The 22,331-nt window shown below is 43.3% G+C and overlaps 2 protein-coding genes across 3 annotated transcripts; both read right to left on the reverse strand.

Annotated features, from left to right (window-relative positions):
* Window positions 1–6,714: 6,714 nt before the first annotated feature.
* LOC103672075 (olfactory receptor 6Y1) lies at window positions 6,715–8,572 on the reverse strand. Of its 2 annotated transcripts, XM_008700738.2 has the most exons (2): window positions 8,332–8,572; window positions 6,715–7,688 (listed from the first exon to the last, which is right to left on the reverse strand). In XM_008700738.2, the coding sequence occupies exons 1-2, from the start codon at window positions 8,372–8,374 to the stop codon at window positions 6,757–6,759; spliced, it is 975 nt and encodes a 324-aa protein (XP_008698960.1). In that variant the 5' UTR covers window positions 8,375–8,572; the 3' UTR covers window positions 6,715–6,756. The 2 variants fall into 2 exon arrangements, with proteins under 2 accessions (XP_008698960.1, XP_040490505.1); XM_040634571.1 differs by lacking the exon at window positions 8,332–8,572 and having other exon boundaries at window positions 6,715–8,029.
* Window positions 8,573–16,780: 8,208 nt separating this feature from the next.
* On the reverse strand, window positions 16,781–18,348 carry LOC103672074 (olfactory receptor 6P1). Its single transcript, XM_008700737.2, has one exon. The coding sequence runs from the start codon at window positions 18,084–18,086 to the stop codon at window positions 17,133–17,135; it is 954 nt and encodes a 317-aa protein (XP_008698959.1). The 5' UTR covers window positions 18,087–18,348; the 3' UTR covers window positions 16,781–17,132.
* Window positions 18,349–22,331: the final 3,983 nt, after the last annotated feature.

Genomic DNA, 22,331 nt, shown 5'->3' on the forward strand with positions numbered 1-22,331 from the left:
CTACCTAAAACATCAATTAACTGCTCCCCTCCAAAGCCCTCTGCCTCAGTCCCTCCAAACACTTCGGTGCTCTAGGTCGCTGCGCGGTTCTTCAGGGGAAAGCACCAGCTAGCAGACTGAAATGCCCTGTTCCTCTTGTCACCGACTTTACAAATGCACTCGCCCCACAATTATTCTGACATCTTTTTCCATTCCTGTTACAGCACAAGGCTTCCCCGTCAGGGTTGTCAAATACACTTCCTTTCCCTATGCCCTGCATTCTGTCTGTTCCTTATGTGTCGGTGCTCCCTGAATCCCTCTCGATGTAGCCAGGGCTCTTCCCCCATCCTGGACAACAGGGACCGACAGCTGACATGGCGTGGAAAGATCCAAAAGAGCAGGTGTCTATTGTTTTCCAGATTGGACACTGTCAGCGTAGTTATGGCAAAGCACACACACCCTCCTAAGCCCTGAGGTCAAGAGAAGCCGGAATGGCTTGAAGGACTCAGACAATCCATCCCAGAGAAAGACCTGTTTTATTTCCCCTTGATTTGTGAAGTTTTCAGGCAGGAAAAGCAGCCTGAGGATAGATATTGGAAAATGAATCAACGGACTGCTATCAGTGCAATTTTAGTAAACCAGCTTTCAAACTCCATCCATGATTTACTCTTCTTTCAAATATTTACTAAGCACCGGCCTTTTGAGGGGAGATTTAAAAAAAAGGTAAAAGAAACAGCACTCCTGTTTTCAAAATTGTAAATCTGCACTGACTCCCTCAAACAAGGGCGGTGTTCTAGTTCATGAAATAAAAGATGATGATAGTTATCTTTATTACATTGTAAGCGATACGCCCTTTCCTTTAGCTCCCCTTCCTACACATTTTTAAATTAAAATATATGTATATATATATACCAACGTCCTCAAATTTTATTATTATTTATTTATAGTATTTAATAATATATTTGTAATATATTTTTATAGTATCAAATAATATATTTATAATATATTATTTATATTTCTTATATAAATATTAATAATATAAACATATTAATAATTACTATTTAATAATAAATGATATTTATTATTTTATTTATTATATTTATTATATATTTACTTCTTATTTATTATATAAATCTATTCATTAAGTTGCCTCGAGTAACTTAATGAATATCAATAAGGTAAGTAACAACTGTTGTTCCTACCAAGATGGGTTAATAGAAATTGGAGTTGAACCCCCACCTTAAAAAATTAAATGCTGGGAAAAAATACACAAAAGGGCAGTTTTCAGACATTGGCCAACAGGCAGCACAAGGCCCCCAAGAGAGAGATAGCACAGACATATAACACTTCCATCATCACAGAAAGTCGCCCTAAAACAAACACTTGCAAGCCAAAAGTGAGATAAAATGGAATTGATTAAAATGGAATCTACTCAATTAATTTAAAAAGGCAGTAAAAATGGGATAAAAATTTAAGACCAGAGATTATTCAATTGGATAAACAGAAATCCACTTATATACAGTCTCTAAGGTGCCTGCTTTACCTATGAACCACAGGTGGGTTGAAGATAAAAAGACAGGAAAACTAGATACCGTGACCCCCCAATGAAACACAAGCTGTAGTGACTATATGAATACCAGCTAAAGGTAATTTTAGAACAAGGGACATTCCTTGAGATAAAGGGTGTAATTTCAGAATAATAAAGTGTTCAATTCAGCAAAAGAACATAAAAATCCCAAACGTGTATGTAGAAAATCATAAAAACTGAAAACTCATTAAGTAAAACACTGATAACACACAAATCTGCATTCTAGTTAGGAGTTCAACACTTTAGTTTCAGTAACTGAAAGGACGAGGACACCTCAAATAGGGTTATAAAAGGACAAGGATACACTCTATTTGTAGCTAGAAAATATATAAGGATTATCAATGTAATATAATCAACGTAATATAATATATAAAGGTAGGATTAAATGTACAAGATTTTAGCAATACTGTTAACCAATACAATCTAATTATAGCTATTGATAGTTATTGAATGTTCCACCCCAAAACAGAATAAACATTTTTTTAAAAGATTTTATTTATTTATGTGACAGAGATAGAGACAGCCAGCGAGAGAGGGAACACAAGCAGGGGAGTGGGAGAGGAAGAAGCAGGCTCATAGTGGAGGAGCCCGATGTGGGACTCGATCCCATAACGCCGGGATCACGCCCTGAGCCAAAGGCAGACGCTTAACCGCTGTGCCACCCAGGCGCCCCAGAATAAACATTTTTTCAAGTATGCAAGGAATACATATCAAGATAGCCCACATGCATGGCCATAAGCAAGTCTCAGAATATTTTGTAAGATTTAATTAATATGTAAGGATATGTTCTCTGGTTACAATTAAGTTAAAACTAAAAAATGTTAACAAAGAGACCTCAACAACATACCAACCAGACTATTAACACTTAAATCACACACTTCTAAATAGCTGATAGGCCAAAGGGGGAAAATCACAAAAGAAATGAGAATTATTTTAAACTAAATAACATGAAAACATGACCTACCAAAATTATTTGGAGACAGCTAGAGCAGGGTTTAGGGGGAAATTTATAACATTAAATGCTTATAATACAAAAGAAGAAACCCAAATCTACAGGCTAAACTTCTGTCTTAAGAAAAAAGAACAAAGAACAAATTACAGTACGCCCAGCAGTAGAAAAGATATTATATGTGTTCTTCACACGATAAAATAGTAAAGAGAAAATCAACAGGGGGGCGCCTGGGTGGCACAGCGGTTAAGCGTCTGCCTTTGGCTCAGGGCGTGATCCCGGCGTTGTGGGATCGAGCCCCACATCAGGCTCCTCCACTATGAGCCTGCTTCTTCCTCTCCCACTCCCCCTGCTTGTGTTCCCTCTCTCGCTGGCTGTCTCTAACTCTGTCGAATAAATAAATAAAATCTTTAAAAAAAAAAAAAAGAAAATCAACAGAAAACTAACAAAATCAAAGTAATTTTATTGAAAAAAGTCAATAAAATTGATAAATCTCTAGGGATCAAGATAAAAGATAAAAGAGAGAAGGCAGATTATTAATATTAAGCAATAAGCAAGAGGTATCTTACATATACTATAGACATTGAAAGAAATATCATGGACAGCTTTATGCTAATAAATCTGACAAATTAAATGACATATTACTTGAAAGACAAAGTTTCAAAGCTCACTCAAGAAATAAACCAATAACCTGAATATTCCTATATCTATTAAAAACATAGGTTTTATAGTTAAAAACTCTTTACAAATCAATGTCCAGATTAGTTCAGCTGTGGATTTTAACCAGATATTTAAGGGGAAAGTGGTATCAATCCTACACCCTCTTTCTTATGGACTGAATGTTTGTGGTCCCTCAAACACCCGTGTTGAAGCCTCAGCCCCCAACGTGACTGTATCTGGAGACTGGGCCTTTACACAGGTTAGTAAGGCTGAAAGTGGTTATGTTCTCTCTCCACCATACGAGCACACAAGGAGAAGGAGCCCACCTGAAAGCCAGGACAAGTCCTCATCAGGAACTGAATTGGCAGGAACCTGGATCTGGGACTTCGAGCCTCCAAAACTATGAAAAGATAAATGGCTCTTCAAAACACCCTTTTAAGAAAATGAAGCGTCAGCCACCAAGTGGAAGAGTGTATTAGCAAGACATATATCTGACAAATAATTGCATCAGAGTATAAGAAGATTCTTAAAGGTTATTTATAATAAGAAGACAAAAATCCTAGTTGAAAATTTGAGGAAAATATTTGATCAGTTGCACAAAGGTTCTTAATTGCACAAAGAAGTTTTCAAAATTGCAAACAAACTAATGAATCATCGAGCCTTACATCGAAAACCGGGGATGTACTGTATGGTGACTAACATAATATAATAAAAAATCATTATAAAAAAATGAAAATGTGCTCACCATCAGGACAATGCAAGTGTCCGCCCACGTGAGACCATCATCTACCCTCTCAGATGACCACATGGGAAGTTTGACGTTCGTAACCATCGATGACGTTACAACCATTGGTTGTAAACACCTGGAGTTCTCATACATTGCTTGTAAGAATGTGGAATAGTTGGGCTACTCTGGGATATTTGACTATCTTTTCATAAACGTAAGCAGAAATGTGTCCTATTATGTGGTAACAAAGCTGTAACAACCCTCATCTCCTGGAGAGAAATTAAAGTCTATAATCACAACAAAACTTGTTTTAAACATGCATAGTAGCTTTATTGATAACAGCTCCAAACTAGAAACAGCCTAAATGCCCATCGGCTGGTGCAGAGAAAAATCAGACTGTGCTGTCCTTACAGGGGAATAGCACTCAGCAATCCCAGGTAACCCATACATGCAACAGCGTGAAAGGATCTTCAAGGCATCTGCGGGCTTGTAGTTGGGAGGTGTCAGCAGTGGGACTAGATGCCTGTCCTCAGTCCCTCGGTGGGGCCCCGGTCTCACTGAGAGCAGGGCGCTCTCCCTGGGCTGCGCTGAGGGGCTTTTGTCAATGGATGGGGCTGGCGACCGCATAGTTGGACCTAGAGGGTACCCTGCTACATGGGATAATCCAGACCGAGAGGGACAGATGCCATATGATTTCACTTGTATGCAGAACTTAAAAAACAAAACCAACCTATCAACAAACAAAAAGAGACAAGCAAAAACAGACTCTTAAATGCAGAAAACAAACTGGTGGGTGCCAGAGGGGACATGGGGGTGGGGGTTGGAAGACATAATAAAGGGGATTAAGAGTCCACTTATCATGATGAGTACTGAGAAATGTATAGAATTGTCGAATGGTTATATTGTACACCTGACACTGACTTAACACTGCATGTTAATTGTACTTCAACAAAAAAAATTAAGAACCTTAAAGGCATAATAAGGGAACCTGACACAAAAGACTGCAGATTGTCTGATTCCATTCATGTGAATTTCTAGAAAAGGCAAAGCTAAAGTGACAAAAAGCATATGGGTTGCCAGTGGCTAGATCTGGGGTGTGGGTAAGAGGTTTAATGAAAAAAGGCACAAAGAAACTTTTGGGGACGATGGAGATGTTCTATGTAATGATTGTTGTTGTTTGACAACTGTATACATTTCCAAAATTCAGTATACTTTAAAAAGGTGAAATTTATTGAATGGAATTATACGTTACAAAGCAGATTTTAAAAAGGCTAACTTGCCATATAAGAAGTGAAAAGAAATTGCTAATAAAATCTATGGTAAGCAAATATAGAAAAGCTTCTTTTTTAATGCTTAACATTTTGAAAACAGATGATATGCATTCTAAATTTTTACTGGGGTTTTCACAAAGCTTGGGCCTCTCGTTGGTTTTGAACGTTTGAATCCACAAATGAGTCAATTAAGGTAAGATGATGACTTTATTTGGATGAACACATTCCAGTGTCTCTGAGACACTAAGAGGGAGGAGGGAGGGAAGGAGGGAGGCAGGGAGAGAGGGAGCAAATCTCCAAGTCTGCAAGAGGGAAGATGGAACAGAGAGAAGGGAGAAGTAAAAGAGGTAGGACAGAAAGAATCAGAAGGGGGAGAGGGAGGAACCGGAAGGGCCAAAACGTCAAAATGTATTCACAATTCCCATCTTCATCTTCTGTGTTCAAACATGTATTTAGTCAATTATCCTTTCCACAAACATGTGTTAAGCACCTGCTATGTGACAGCCACGGCTGAATGCACAGATGACACACTGGCGAAGAAGACAGACACGAATCTGTGCTCTCGTGGACTTTGTATTTTAGCAAAGAGCAAAATCTGGCCTCGTTTCAAATAATTTTTGGAAAATGTTGAAAACTTCTGCTGAGCTAGAAGAGGCTACCTCTCAGGGATATGGTTCTTTAGCTATGTTCATGCATGCACACCCATACACACACACACACTCACACACACACTATGGTTCTTTAGCTATGTTCATGCATGCACACCCATACACACACACACACTCACACACACACTATGGTTCTTTAGCTATGTTCATGCATGCACACCCATACACACACACACACTCACACACACACTATGGTTCTTTAGCTATGTTCATGCATGCACACCCATACACACACACACACTCACACACACACTATGGTTCTTTAGCTATGTTCATGCATGCACACCCATACACACACACACACTCACACACACACTATGGTTCTTTAGCTATGTTCATGCATGCACACCCATACACACACACACACTCACACACACACTATGGTTCTTTAGCTATGTTCATGCATGCACACCCATACACACACACACACTCACACACACACTATGGTTCTTTAGCTATGTTCATGCATGCACACCCATACACACACACACACTCACACACACACTATGGTTCTTTAGCTATGTTCATGCATGCACACCCATACACACACACACACACACACACACTATGGTTCTTTAGCTATGTTCATGCATGCACACCCATACACACACACACACACACACACACACTATGGTTCTTTAGCTATGTTCATGCATGCACACCCATACACACACACACACACACACACACTATGGTTCTTTAGCTATGTTCATGCATGCACATCCATACACACACACACACACACACACTATGGTTCTTTAGCTATGTTCATGCATGCACACCCATACACACACACACGCACACGTGCGGTGTTGAAGTACTGGAGGTTGACAGATGAGCAAAGGGCAGAGTGTGGGCTGTGGGCAGTACAGTCATCGTCCCCCGACTCAGGCCTGAGGGGATTCTGTAAGTTCTTAGTTACTCAAAGCCACATCTTCCCTGGACCCACGTCCTTTGCAAAGTATGGTCTTCTTAAGGGCCGCCTTTACCTCACGGTTCCTCAGACAGTAGATGACAGGGTTGAGGAGGGGGACAATGACAGTATAGAGCACGGATACCGCTTTGTTAGAATCATAGGCATACATGAGCTTGGGGCGGGCGTAGGTGAAAAGCGTAGTGGAATAGAAGAGGGTTACAACTGTCAGGTGCGAGGCACAGGTGGAAAATGCCTTTTGGCGACCCTGTGCAGAAGGGATCCTGAGGATGGCGCTGAGAATGGTGACATAAGATGCCACCACTACACAAAGGGGTACGGCAATGACCATGAGGGCCAGGAAGAAGTCTACTAGCTCAGCCTGGGAGGAGTCCTCACAGGAGACATTGAGCAGTGGAGAAATATCACAAAAGTAGTGGTTGATGTGGGGCGTGCCACAGTAGTAGAGTCGGGCTATGAAAACCATCTTAATCATGGCGGTCACGAGCCCACAGAGCCAGCATCCCCCAGCCAATGTACCACACAGCTGGTTGGTCATGATAACTGGGTACCGTAGTGGATTACAAATGGCTACATGGCGGTCAAAGGCCATGACAGCAAGGAGGATGTACTCCGTGCAGACAAAGGTCACAAAGAAGTAAAGTTGAGTCATGCAGCCATTGAAGGAGATGGTCTTGTCATGGCTGAGGAAGTCTGCCAGCATCTTGGGGCTGATGACTGTGACATACCACATCTCCAGGAAGGAAAGGTTGCTCAGGAAGAAGTACATGGGCTTGTGCAACTGCCCATCGCTGCGAATGGCCAGGATGATGAGAGCGTTCTCCAGCAGGGTCAGCAGGTAGGCTGCCAGGAACACGAAGAAGAGCAACAGCTGGAAGGCCGGCCGTGTTGGAAATCCCAGGAGAATGAAATGTACGGTTGCTGTGCGGTTATCTACTTCCAGAACCCTGGTGAGCATAACTGGCTGTGGGCACAGACAAAATCAGTTTTTTCCATGTCCTGAGCACCAGCCTCTGGGTCCTGACATTGATAGAGCCGCCCCCAGCAAACTCATGACGATAGAAGTTCTCCTGCCCTTATACCTTCCTCCTAAGTGATGATCAGAACCAAAACTTTTGGGCAAAAATGTACTTTAGGGAGCTTATATTTTATTTTTTTTCCAAATTAAGCCAAGAGGGATAACTCATCCACGTTCCCACAGAAGTGAAATTGGAACCTTCTAACTCCCAGTTCTTTAGTGTTATGCCTTTCTACTATGTCTCTGTTGGGCATAGGAGGATGGCCTTCATACCACCCCTTCACCGTAAGCAAGAAATCCAGTCTACTGCATCTAGAAAGGAGGCAGGAGGCTCAAGTGTTCATCCCCCAGGCATGATTTGTATGACTCTGGAGAAGTCTTACGGCCCCACTTACCTGTAAGGAAAGATTTCTCCTGTTGTGTTTTGTTTCCTATTTAACGAGGTTGTGAAACTTAAGTGAAGCAATATTTGAGCAAACACACAGGGTTAATAGCAAATTTGATATGAATATTCACCCGCTTCTTGCAGAACAAAATCAAATAGATAAGAAAAGGTAAGGTTTCTTTTCATCCGATCCATTGTACAGAGTGCTTGATTAGGAATTTGGAAAAAGTAAATCAAACCCCACTTTGTCTCACTCCAGCGTAGTGAGCACGTGACTTCATTTTCAGAATACTAGTTCTTTCGTTTTCAAGGTGGGTATAGTAGAATTTCATTCTATCTGTAAACAGCTAATGACCTTTAGGGTTTAAATTAAATTCCTGTGGACATTTGCTGTGACCTTTCCAGGATGCACTGCTAATTCTCCCATCACCCTGCCAAGAAATCAACACAGATCTATGAGGTAGAAACCACAGCCATTGTTAAGGAGAAAGGAGGGGACCGCAGGACCTTTCCAGGGGTCTTAGATTAAAGGACACACAAGTCACTTGAAAATAGCAGCAGGAAAAATGGAGAACCCCGATGCCTTCTGCCATCAGTGAGCCTCCTATATTCCCCCCAGGGTGCAGTCTCCTTCTAGGCGGGCTGAGAATCACTCCAAAGCTGAACCTCAAACCTCCCATGTCCCAGACTTTCTCTGGGTCCTACGGCCTGATTCCTCCCTCCTGCGCTTCTCCAGAGCCGTACTCTTGCTCTCTACTTGGCAACCTCCCTGCTTGTGTGCGGGACATCCGAGGCACAGCTGGGGAAGGCTGGCCGTTCTTCCTGACCTGCAAAATGGCTGCCCACCCCATCCACTTCCCTCTTGCCGCTCAGACCTCGCTTTAGGACTCTAAAGAAAGGCAGAACAGCCACCTCTCAGTGACTGACCCCTGTTAGAGAGGAAAACAGACACAGATAAACAAAACAACGGTGACTAATATTGCACATTCGACAAACGAGTTTGTTTTCTGTTGGAATTCAGACTTTAATTCACACACACACACACACACACACACACACACTGCAAAACGGCCCCTGCTTGCCATGGCCTAGGACTCATGAGGCCGTGTGGGGACGACGGTGGAGCTTACAGACAAGGCAAGGTCAGTGAAGCCCGAGCTCCCTCAGCTGCTGAGCGTCCAACCAGCCTGAAGTCCATTAATGAGTAGCTTAGGCCCACCCTGCAGCCAGGCTTTTCCTCAGCACACCTTTGTCCTGGCAAAAGGACAGTGAAATCAGCCTGTTTCCATCTCCTGGGGGGTGAGAGGTAGCGTTTCCGTTGGGAGGCTCTTCCTCGATGCACAGTCACAGGACACCAGTCTCCTGAGCTGTGTCCTCGGGCTCAGTCCCTCTTGCATCTTTCTGTTCCAGCCATGTGTAGGGAGGGCATTTCACCCGGAAGTCCTTTCTTCCCGGAACCCTCCCCAGGGCCTCCAGGAAATGGGACAATGCAACGTATTGTCAGGACTTCAGCCAACAGGCACTGTCATTGTCAGAGAGAATCCTGAGATGCCTCAGACCTGAAGCTGGAAATGAAGGCAGCCCCTGGAATGAAAGACTAAGAAGGAGCGCGGGCAGTGGGATGTTCGCACAGGAGCTGTGCGTTCCTTCCTGTACTTTCCGCAGGAAGCGGGTGGAAGTGTCAGTGGAAGAGTCAGAAGCAGTACTGCGGGGAAATGAGCACAAGACGAGGCTAGGAGAAAATAAAGGGAAAAGAAGGAAGCACACAGAATTCTACCAAAAACATCTGACTGAGCAGTCCTGTCAGTTAAGCACGGGATTAGCTTTGTTGCCAGTAGTCCAATAAAAGAGGAAAAGTCAAATAAAAGAGGGAAAGAATTGGAAGTGCAGTATGATCACATCTGAGCCTGAAACTCTCCATATATATAACATGCTGTGCCAATAGTCCCATACAGTGTAAATGTAGGAGGGGTCTGGGTCTCAGATCTCCAGGGCTCCGTCATCTTAGTCCCATTGGTGGCTTCCAAGGTGGTGGATGAAGCCTGTCTGGCAGACAGAGGAGGAAGAGAGCAAGGCTCAGAGTGACAGCTTTTGCTCCAGCATGAGCCCAGCAGCAAGTGGATCCCTGGAGGGATGTGCTGACTCTGGCAGATGACGCCTCACGTTGGCCCCCCACTTGACGATATCTGAAGGCCCATGATTTCACGTGAGCGTCACCATCACGCAGGTAGCCAGGACAGACATCACAGGGCCCAGCTGACCCAGAGATGAACCTTACCAACCTCTTATGCTGCTAGGCATAGGGAAGCAAAATCTTCTAAGGAGTTAGAAGTCATCAAAACTGCAGCCACCCTCCCCTTTGCCAGACCTGCCCTCATTTAATGGAGAAACACGCACACGGACACTCACACACCTGTGTTGCACCCTCCCCTCCCCCCGCACACATACCCATCCGGGTTCTCTCGTACTGTCATTTTATTTTCCCTGCCACGTTCTGTCTGTTCCCTAGGTCAGAGCACGCTGGACCCTCACTTTGCAAGGCATACAGGTGGCTGATGCATTAAACTGAGGTCCCTGCAGGGGCACAGAGCACTGGGCAAGTGCAGAGAATCAGGCCTGTGTTCTCTACAGTAGAGCCTTGAACTGACAGGACAACCTATATTACCCGATACCTCTTCATATGGGGGAATATACACAGGTGCTGGAGAGATCGCTGAAGCAAAACGAATCTCTCTACGTACTAAGTTCACTCCCCAGCTACACTGTGTAGCTACACTTCCCACAATAAGCTGAAAGAAGACAACTACCTGTAAATATCAATAAAATGAAGGCTCCTAAGAATCGTGATTGAAATAAAAATGATTTTCAATCATCCCCTGGAAATATCTGAGTGTCTTTTTTCAACCCACCATTTTCCCAGTCACGTAACTTAGGCCTCTTCTCCCAGCCTTGTCAGACATGACCACCTGGAACAGAAGAAAGAGGAGAGATCACGCAGACCAGGAGGAGGGAAGCAATGTCTCCAAGCTCCGGAGGTCCTGGGCAAGCCCCGCTGTGTCTTTGCTCGGCGTGAAGAAGGTATAGAATGAGCTATTTGTGCTCTCTTGCCTCCATGCTACTGGCAGAGCGCACAGCGACTCCCTCCCACCCACAGGGGACCTGGCAGCAGACACAGCCCTCAGGAAGGTATTTGGCCTTTCCAGGGCCCAAGAGGACCCCGGGGGGAGTACTGAGGGAAGAGCTGGCAAGCTAAATGGCACAAGAGAGACTTAGGCTTGAAGCACGTCGCCTTCCTCCCCTCCAGACGCTGGGGCATAGGAAGTGGGGGGAAAGTGTGTATGTGTGTGTCCTCTCCTCTTTCTGGAGATCGGTATCATAATCGTAAGATCGTCTGGGGAAATAGAGTGCTATAACCAAATCATTCAGCAGAAAATCAGATTGGCATTTACTCACCCTTATTTGGCGACCCAAGTACATGTAGGGACACATACAAACTCCAAACATCCTTAGATGTTATGCACACGAGGGTCAGCCCTAGACACACACGCAACTCTCATGCATCAGTAACTCAGTAGATAAAAATATATATACGTATTTCAAAGAGATTTATACATTCCCATGGTCTCTACAGCATTATTAGCAGTAGCCAAGCTATGGAAACAACCATCAATGGATGGTTAGATAAAAAGATGTGCTGTGAGAATTCAGCCATGAGAAAGGAGGGAATCCCACCATTTAAGACAACACGGTGAGCCTTGAGCACATATGCTAAGTGAGATAAGTCAGGTGGAGAAACACAAGTCCTGTAGGACATCACTTATATGTGGAATCTTAAAAAAAAAAGTCAAACTCATACAGAACAGATGGCATGATGGTGGTTACTAGGGAATGGGGGGGTGAGGAGATGAGATTCACGGTGTTTAAGGGTCCACACTTGCAACGAATAGCGAAGAAGCCACAGTTTTCAATGCACAGTATAATGGATACAGACAACAATATGGGGCTATAATTATGTAACATAATAAGTATAGCTACAAAGACAATCATATTACAATATATAAATGTATCAAAGTAACATGTTGTATACCTTCAATTTACACAATGTGATGTGTCAAATATATTCAATAAAAAAGGAAAACATGGGTTTTCATTGCTTTCTGTTAGCTCTGTGAGGCAAACAAATTGTCAAGTCTCCCCAACTACCACGTTCCTAACATGAACCCCGGAGTTAATAAAACAAAATACCATCTTCTCTTATTATAACTCTTTACAACCATTCCTTGGTACAAAGAAAAAAGCTGTAGTTAAAACCCTGAGTGCTTAAAGGAAAAAAGGAATTCTAAATTCACTCTTTATTGTTTCTTGTCACAGAAGAAAAAAAAACAGTTAATTAAAGGATAATATTGAAAAAATAAGCAGAGAATAGCTTTGAGTTGAGTGAGAAAAAGCACAGAGCTCATACATTGTACTACGTCAGGCTCTGGAAACATTCTCAGGCTCGTTATGCGTTTAGCTTTGGTAAGGAGAAATAGAGTAATTTTTAAATGTAAAAGTTCAAGTTTACTGGGGAAACGCACATTTTTCCTCGTATTTTATAATCGTTTCTGAAAATTGTGCATTTTCTATTTCTTCTCATTATAAAAATTTTGAGGCAGATAACCACGTTTTGTGCTTCCTATGCACTGTTCTATGAATAAAAATCACCTAACTTATGTTTTCTTTTTAAATGCAAGAACATTCTTAATCGTGATGAATAGTGCCCTTGTTTCAAAATCAAGTTTATTTAAAGAATCGTAATGAACACATGCTCCTGCCTTGTTCCCTTTCTGTTGTCCCTCTCCGGTGAAAAGTTGGCTCCAATGAGTAAATGTTCAGAACCTAAAGAAAAAGAAATAAAACAAAATGAAAAAAAATAAAGTGTGGCAAAAGAAAAGAATATAAAACTAATGTGTAGCTATTGGAATTGTAGGTGTCGTGTCTGGGAAACAACCTGCCTCTCTCTGGCTAACCTGTGAATTATAACTTTAAAGAGGCATTAAATCTCACACTTCATGGAACGAAGAAATGTGAGGTGTGGGTGGAGGTGTCATGTTCTTAATCTGGCAACTTAGAAAAATGTATTTCATTTGAAAAATTTTAAGAAGCCTAAAACTAAAAATCATTTGAAAAATTCTAGGGATGCCTGGGTGGCACAGTCAGTTAAGTGTCTGCCTTCAGCTCAGGTCATGATCTCAGAGATCACTTGATCTCCTGGGATCAAGTCCCATACCGGGCTCCCTGCTTAGCGGGGAGCCTGCTTCTCCCTCTGCCTGGCATTCTCTCTCTCTCTCTCTGAGACAAATAAATAAAATATTAAAAAAAAAAAATTCTAAAAGAATGCAAGGCAAAAAGTAGATAAATATATTACATCAGGCGTATAAGGTTGAAGAAAAAAGAAAGCACAAATTACAGTGACTCCAACAAATGGCAATTAATTTTTATCATTTAATTTAAAAAAGCTCAGGAGTTCCCTGGGTAGCTCAGTCAGCGAAGCAGCTGACTCTTGATTTCATCCCAGGTCATGATCTCAGGGTCCTGGGATCGAGCCCAGTGTTGGGCTCCATGCTCAGTGAGGAGTCTGCTTGAGGATTCTCTCTCTCTCTCTCTCTCTCTCTCTCTCTCTCACTTTCTTCCCCTCCCCCCACTCACCAGCTTCTCCCTCTCTCTCTCTAAAATAAAATAACTCTTAAAAAAAAAAAACAAAAAAAACCCTGGGAGATAGGTAGTGGCTGGTGTTGGTTCCACTTGTCCACCATGCTTTCAGAGACCCATGATTTTCCTGTGTTTCTGCACCTCCAACCTCAATGTGCTAACCCTTCTTCCTCTTGTTTGTTACCTCGTGGACAGCTGTTGGAGCTCCGGGCATCCAACCCAAGTTCCACAGCAGGAAAGAGGAAGCACCAGTGCCAGCTACAGCTTTCTCCAAAAAGGAAAACTTCTCAGCTGAATTCAACTGCCATTTATTGGACAAAAAATGGGATATAGGACCACTCCTAGATACAAGAAAAGCTGATAAATCAAACACAAGGCAAAGAGTCAACAGATCACTTGCCTGGGTTGGGCATGTTTTCAGCTTGGGAAAAACGGGGTTGTCATAGGAGAGAAAAATGAGCCATCTCCACCAGTGAGCACACTGTGGGCGCCTCTCACACTAGACGGAAAGCAAATGAGAAGGCTTGCACCTGCTGCTGGGCAAGAGCATGACATAAGAACCATGCAAGTGTTATTTGTGCCAGCTGACCTCTAGCTCCTCCTTCCAAGAAGGTTGGTACCAAGCACAAAATCCAAGATCGAAATGGCTAGGAAGAGATTAATGTTTTATTTTAATATTCTAATAAAGAGTTATGGTACCTTCTGATCATCTTTAAAAGGAGTATGAAACTCGCTGAGTCAACCCAGTGATGTGCTGTGATATTTTTAGATCAGATCGTTGGAAATGCTGAGTTTTCTAGTTAACTTACCACCCTTTCCGCAAAATCACAAAGGGTGTTCTGAGCTTCGTTTTCCACATATGGTCTCGAGTACCTGGTCAATCCTCCAATCTCAGTTTGAATAAGAGTGAGTTTGAGGACAGGTTAGTAGAACAGGAACGTCTTTTAGAAGCGCATAATCATATTATTTATGACAAAATGATAATAAAGGTGGGGCTTAGCGTTTATTGAAGAGTTACTGTGAGTTAGCTATTATATGCAGGAAGATCTGAGGCTTCCCGAAATAATCCAGCTCACACCCTGCCAAAGGCCACACTTGGCATTAGTTTCACTTAGAAAAACAGGACAGAGACAAGCAGGCAGGCAGCGCCAGGAATGTCTCTTCCGTGGAAGGAGTGCTGAAAGCAGACAGGGGCTCATCTCTGGGATTCAAAGTCATAGGGCAGGGGTGAGGCCATGAGATTCATACACAGGGGCACATGGTCTGCCTTGATTTAGAATTTTCAAGCCCCTTTCAAAGAGCCATTGTCTCTTCTCACAGTTCTGTGGGGTCCATGGTTTCCAGGGCTCCCAAGAAAAGGCACGCCAAGTTATAAAAGTAGCCTGAAGTTGTGACTTATAATACTTTCATTGATCTCCCAGTGCCGAGGACTTTTACTCATCAGGGCTTCTTTGTACCATAAGCATTGCTGCTTAGCAACATTTATCAGGCTTCCAAGAGTCCTGAGCCGGAAAGTTAACGGAAAGTGAATTCTTTCACAGTGTGTATGAATATCAAGTCGTCACGTTAAACGCTTTCAATACCTTACAATTCTATTTGTCGGCTGTATTTCAGTAAAGCTGGGGGACGAAAAGTAAACTAATCCAAGGTGAAATTTACCTACAAAGAGAAGAGATGTTAACACTTCCCTCCCACGTTCATTATTTATTTGATACTCACAGCGAGCGTATGAGGTAGGTGATAATATTTTCATTGTCACAGGGACTTAGAGGTAAAACTAAGAGCAAAGGGAAATTTCTTGGTTTTAGGAGCAGAATTCTTGGCATAAAATGCCATGCCTTCCCTAAGTCAATGAAAAGAAAAGAGAACATAATGAAGGGAAGGGACAGGGAGCCAATCTCAGAGATGTTTCTTTAGAAGGCCATTTAAATCTCATGAAAATAAAGCAATTTACACTTTGAAAAGTGTCAGATTTCTTTGTTGCTGTTGTTGTTATTTCATTTTAGATCCTGGAAAACCTGAAATGATTATTGATCGAGGAGTTTTCTTTAATAAGCAATCATCTGTGTTCCCCAAAGCCTTCAGAATGAGCAAATACATCAATTATGACAATTTGAGTTTGTGAGTACTTGTTCAATACCACTTTTTTTTTTTTTATTTCTTCGACATATCCCACAACTAAAGAAACACTAAATATGGTTCAAATGTGCAGAACAAAACCCTGAGTCAGGGTGGGAAAATCTCCCTAAGCAATTCAAGCAAGTTTCTAAAAATCAAAGGAACTTGGGCGAATGTCTACAATTCAGGGTTTGAATCTGAGGCATCTCACTCACTCCAGAGATAGCTACCTGCATCCTGCCTCTCATTCCGTCATTCTATCTCTTATTAAGATATTTTCTGTTCTTGTGCTCATTTGTCCCAGGAGCAAAACTTAAAATAGTTAGCAACTGGTATAACCCGGGTACCAACTAATTAAAGCAGAAGCTGCCCATTGTGCTGGAGAAGATTCTGAGACCAACCTATACACGAGTTTGCTACCGCATTTCACCTACTACGGAATCAGCACTCAGTAGGTCAATCCCACTGAGCGTCAAAGAAGGGGTGCGGATGAATATTTAGCCATGTCCACGGTGGCGCCCACATGGCTGAAGATCAGCATTACGTTTCCCTCCTCCTTGACGTGCCGCGGGTATAAGACGTGTAGAGGTGCGGAGTGTTGAGTAGGTGGCATGAGTGTCCATTCTTGGGGTATAGTAACTACTTTTGTGATTTCTCATGGAAGTGGGATTTGAGAATTTAGATCTTTGAAACTGCTGCAGTAAAGCCTCTATCACTTTGACATATCCACGAGTAAGTCCGCTTTCTTATATTTTCTCATTTATAAAATAAATGCGTTGACCTAAAGTAGGGAATTTCAAACTGGCTACGAAACAAGAGTTGCTAGGAAGTTGGAAATTGTACACAGCATAGCTGCAACCTAGACGTACTCTATCAGACCCTCGACAGATTTTTTTTTTTCTGGGAATTTGCATCTTAACAAACCCCCGGGAGCATCGTATGCAGCCAATGCAACCTCAGTTTGGAAACCCTGTGCAAGATCAAGGATTCATAAACTTTCATTTGTATCAGGAGATTCCCAGATGCTATTTAACAAAACTGCATATTAATCGATACTTATGCTCCCTTTGATCCTATTTTATGATTCCTTGAGGTGGCACCATTAAGACCCTGTTCCTTCCTGACTTCTAGGTTCTGTTGTACATCAATCTGGGACATCCCTAGAATAGCGGCATCTGCCCAGGACCAACTTTCTGAGAGCATCCTTCACCTCCTTGTTCCTCAGGCAGTAGATGGCTGGATTGAGGAATGGTACGATGACCGTATAGAGCACAGAGATGATCTTGTTGTGGTTGAAGGTGTACATGGCCCGGGGCCGCGCGTAGGTGAAGAGGGTAGAGGAATAGTAGATGACAACCACTGCCAGGTGAGAGGCACAGGTGGAGAAGGCTTTGCGACGTCCCTGGGCAGTAGGAATTCTCACAATGGCGGCAATGATGGCAGCATATGATGAAACCACAGCCAATAGAGGCAGCAGAATCATCACGAGGGCCAAGAGGAAGTCTACTAGTTCTGCTTGCTCCTTGTCAGAGCAGGTGAGGTTGAGTAGGGGAGAGATATCACAGAAAAAGTGGTTGATGATGTTGGGTCCACAGTAGGACAGTCGGGAAATGAAAAGAAGCTTCATCATGGAGCTGAAGAAACCACTGCCCCAAGACGAAGCAGCAAGACGAATGGCCAGGCTGGAGGGCATGAGACTAGGATAACGGAGGGGCTCACAGATGGCCAGGTAGCGGTCATAGGCCATGATCGCGAGCAGGACACATTCGGTGCAGGCCAGGGCAATGAAGAAGTAGAGCTGGGTCATGCAGCCTACATAGGAGACTCTATGGTCCTGGGTAAGAAATGCTCCCAAAAGACGGGGAACTGTAACATTGATGTACCACAGCTCCAAGAAGGAGAGATGGGCAAGGAAGAAGTACATCGGGCGGTGAAGGGTTGGAGCGAGCCAGATTGTGGAAACGATGAGTGTGTTCTCCAGCAGTGTCAACAGATAAATTGCAAGGAAGAGGACGAAGAGGAGTAACTGGAGGGGTGGAGAGGTAGGGAAGCCCACCAAAACAAACTCTGCTATGTGGCCTCCACTCAAATTTCCCATTGTCTCTGTCCACCTGCCTACCTGAAAAATAACAGGAAGAACAAGATGTTGAGAGACAGAAGGACCAAACACCTAACCTCCCCCCAACTCCAGATGACAGCCTTCTCAAGATGCTCAATAGTGCTCTATCGATTATTAGTACGTCGTTCAGCTCCTTCACTTTGCTGGTTCATCTCCCACCTCAAGGGAAAATTCTCAGACTTGAGGACTGTACTCAATAATGTATCGATCTTAACTCCAGTGGCTATTTGATACATGCTTGCCGATCGGGTCTTAATATTTCAATTCTTGTTTTCTTATCCATGACATGTGCTTCCTTCACTTCCTGCAAAACTGCAAGCCCCATGGCACCTGGACTCCGTATTTGCTGAGTGAATGAATCAAAGAAGGAGGCGGAGCAAGCTGGAGCCCGAGGGCTTCTGTCTCCAGGGAAAGAGGACGTAGTTGCTCAAGGACATCACTGAGCTGTAGGCTAGGCAGCGTGGGAGGAAGGAGGGTTGGTTTGGGAAATACCCACTCACAGTTAAAGAAATAATTCAGTATAGATGAGCTAAGAGTTCTTTTTAAAAATTATTATTATTATTATTTATTTTTTTATTTTTTAGAGAGAGAGAGAGAGTCAAGTGGGGGAGTGGGGCAGGGGAGAGAGAGATAGAATCCTAAGCAGTGTCCACACTCAGCGTGGAGCCCCCACATGGGGCTCAATCTCACGACCCTAAGATCATGACCTGAGCTGAAATCAAGAGTCAGATGTTCAACCAACTAAGCCATCCAGGTGTCCCATTTCTTTAAATCTTTATTTGATTATTATTATTATTATTATTATTATTATTACTATTTTGAGAGAGAGAGAGAGCTAAAAGAGTTCGTCTCCAAAAAAAGAATTTTCCATTCATTTTACAACTATTTCGGAGTACGTTTTCTGTGCTAGGATTAGGTTGTCTCATTCCAGGGCCGGTGTGGTAGGTTGAAACATGGACCCCCACATGCGCCCACACCCAGTCTCCAGAGCCTGTGCAAATTGCATGCTCTGACAATGTCTTTGCAGGTGTGATTACGTTAAGGACATTGAGATGGTAGTCCATCCTGGATTATCCAGGTGGACCTTAAATGCAATCTCAAGGGTCCTTATAAGAGAGAAATGTGAAGTAAACACATAGAGAAGAAGGCACGTCGGAGGAGGAACGGAGATCTGAAGACGCTGGTCCTGAGGATTGGAAGCTATGTGACTACAATCCGAAGAAAGCCAGCAGCCACCAGAAGCAAGGAGTGATTGTCCCCTGGAGACCCCAGAGGGAGTGCAGCCCGGCCAACACCCTGCGTGTTGATTTCACACTGCTGACCTCCAGAACAGGGAGAAAGAATAGACCTCCATTGTTTTGAGCCAACAAGCACGTGGCATTTGTTACAACGGTAACAGAAAACTGATACAGCCACTGAGGCATCAGATTGGAAGAGGCCATCATCTGCCTCCCGACCTCCCTTCGCAGCCTGGCAGTCTTCTCTCCATATTGCCCGTGGAGGGCACCTGACAGACACAGAAATCTGACTTGAGATTGGATCATATCATCAAGCTTTCTCATTTTTGGTGGGACTTAACATTTTTTATCTTTAAGCAACATAAAAAACGATACATCGTTGTCATAGCGCTGCCTGGGGACAGATGGCAGGTGCAGGTGTGGGGAGCACAGATGTGCAGAGAAGCTGAGTCAGGATGTGGTACACCTGGAACCCACGTAACACTGTGTGTCAACTGTACTCAAGTGAGAAAAAAAAATTAAAACGAAAACAACAGCAGCAACAAAAACCCCATTCCCAACCACAAAAGACAAAATAAAATAATAATATATCAGCTTGCAAATTATAAACTTGACATCAATTTTTTTGGTTATACATTTTAATAGTTGCATGGAATCTAATGTCCACTGCATGTGAGTATTGACATTTTAAATGAAATTATTATATCACTCCTTTATATGTTCGGTAAAGTCTAAGTATCGGTGCTATGATACCCACAGATACTTGTTTCAAAAATTACGTGACTGCATGTGTCTTTAAAAAATGGAAATTTTTTTTATTTTTCTCACTGAATTCATAATTCAAGGTATTGTAATATATTTTTATAATTACAAGCCTTTTATTGATTTCTCTATTTCTATCTGCATGGTTTTTTTTTGTTTGTTTGTTTCTTGTACTCTGGAGGCTAAAATTTTTGGAAAGATTTTCTATTAGATTTTATTCTGTAATCAGCATGCGTTTCACCAAAACAATAAAAATATATGACAAATTCTAAAATATGTTATTTTTTATTGTCATATCATTTTATAATAATGTGGACTACACTTCTTCTCAATTCTCGTGTGCATCCGTGAAAACCACTATCATCAGAATGAGAGCAGTTTCAGAACCCGTTCCATCCTTATTTTTCATTTTGGAGATAGAAACACTGAGGAAACGAGTTCACAGAAATAAATGGCATTGATACACTGCAGCTCAGGGAATGGAAGTCGTTTTGTTATAGTAATAACACTAAATTACTTGAACTTTCTATTAGTTATATGCCAGAAATTACACAGTCATCTATCATCAAAATGGTTTTTATTGATCTATTAGCTGACAAGTCAATCAGCTTCCATTCAATTGTGTTGAAAGAAATAGATGGGAAACTGCGGACTTGCAAAAGGACGGGCTGCCGGGAATGTTCGCTCCCTCTCCCAGCACCGACACTGCCCCCACACTAGCTTCCCTCTGCCCCCCTCCACTCAGTGGGTTGGTTATGCCTTCCTTTGTACCGAGGGGGACAGGTTTTGAAAAACAAAGGGGAAAGGAGAAGAAATACTTTCTCTAGCACACCGATTCTAAGAAGAACTGGTAAGACCTTTGAAGACCAGGGAATGGTTCCCTTGGAACGATTCGCACCTGGATCTTGGAAAACCTTTTTGCACCCTCCAGCACGCAGAAACCCGGGTTCGGAAAACTGACTTAATGCATCAGATACTTTTCTGAGAGCAAGTTTGGAGAGGAGGACTGGGCAGCAAGGAGGGAGGACAGGACAAGAAGGAAGCACAGCATGTCCTGGGGCAAAACATAATACAGGGTGGGAACAGCCCTAAAAGGAGGGCTGGAAGTGCCCAAAGCCAAGTTAAGGACATTAGATGCTGCCATGGACTGAGCAATGATGACATGAAGTCTCAAAAGGGACCTGCCCTCACCCTCTACCCTCAGTATACAGAGCAGTGCCTATACAAGGGCAGACAACTAAATCATTAGTGGGCTGACTTTCGGCCTTGATTCGTGTGATCTTGAATCATTTACTTCCTCGGATACATATTTTGTAACGTACAATAACTGGATACAAACTAGAGTTCTTTCCAGCTGCAGCACCGCGTGAAATTTGCTTGAAAGTCCTGAGGGTTGGGGGAAAGCAGCCCTTAGAAAGGAGGTGGAGCGTGGGAAGCAGCCTGGAAAATACACGGTCTGGTTTCAAGTGTGTTTGAGGCCAGCCTTGCTCCGCACCCCCTTGTGCCTTAAGGTGTCTGCTCGTTCCACCGCAAGCCTGCAGACCGGCTCCCTTGCACCCAGAGGAGCCCAAGACCCAGCTCCTGCCCACCCCTCAGTATCACTTCCCATCCCCATCGTCCTCGGCTTCTAGCTAAGTCGTTGAAAACAAAATGCTTTTTGCTGCTTGGACTGGCTACTGTTGCCAAGGGCTTTCCCCTCCCGCTGGGGCAACTCTGGCCCCTCGACACTATGACCCCATCTCTCCCCGATTTCTGCTCTGGGCTCCAGACCTGCCCTCCCTGTCTGAGGAGCACCCCCCCCACACACACACACACCAGAGAGACTGCTTCTGACTCAGGGCACTCAGAGGCCTCAGGTAGCCCTGAGTTACCCGTGCGCTGTGGGCACTGATGGCTTGTGTTGTTTGTTCCTTGTGTAAGTTCTGCGCCACGTCTTGTCCTCATCGTCGGGCTTGGACAACAGGCGTCCTCTGCTGCCCTGCGATACTTCGGGAGGTCAGGGCAGCATTCCACCATGAAGGTAGCAAGGGACAGGTGAGCCTGAATTTCAACTTCAGAGTGATAAGCTCTTTAAAACATCTCTGGTTTGACGGCTGATAATTAACAGGGAAGATCTCTAGGATTATTCCATTGCAGTTCCCCTTAGAACCAAGAGCAGCTCATTAGCCACACTCAGGACTGCATGACGCTGTAAGACTCATTTTGCCCTGGCTCCTCTCTCCCT

The sequence above is a fragment of the Ursus maritimus genome, unplaced genomic scaffold (genome assembly GCF_017311325.1).
Source record: "Ursus maritimus isolate PB19 unplaced genomic scaffold, ASM1731132v1 scaffold_2, whole genome shotgun sequence".
Lineage (NCBI taxonomy): Eukaryota > Metazoa > Chordata > Mammalia > Carnivora > Ursidae > Ursus > Ursus maritimus.

Excerpts from the sequence above, each read along its gene's own strand:
- LOC103672075 (XM_040634571.1), bottom strand. The coding sequence starts at position 7,734 with ATGCTCACCAGGGTTCTGGAAGTAGATAACCGCACAGCAACCGTACAT.
- LOC103672074 (XM_008700737.2), bottom strand. The coding sequence starts at position 18,086 with ATGGGAAATTTGAGTGGAGGCCACATAGCAGAGTTTGTTTTGGTGGGC.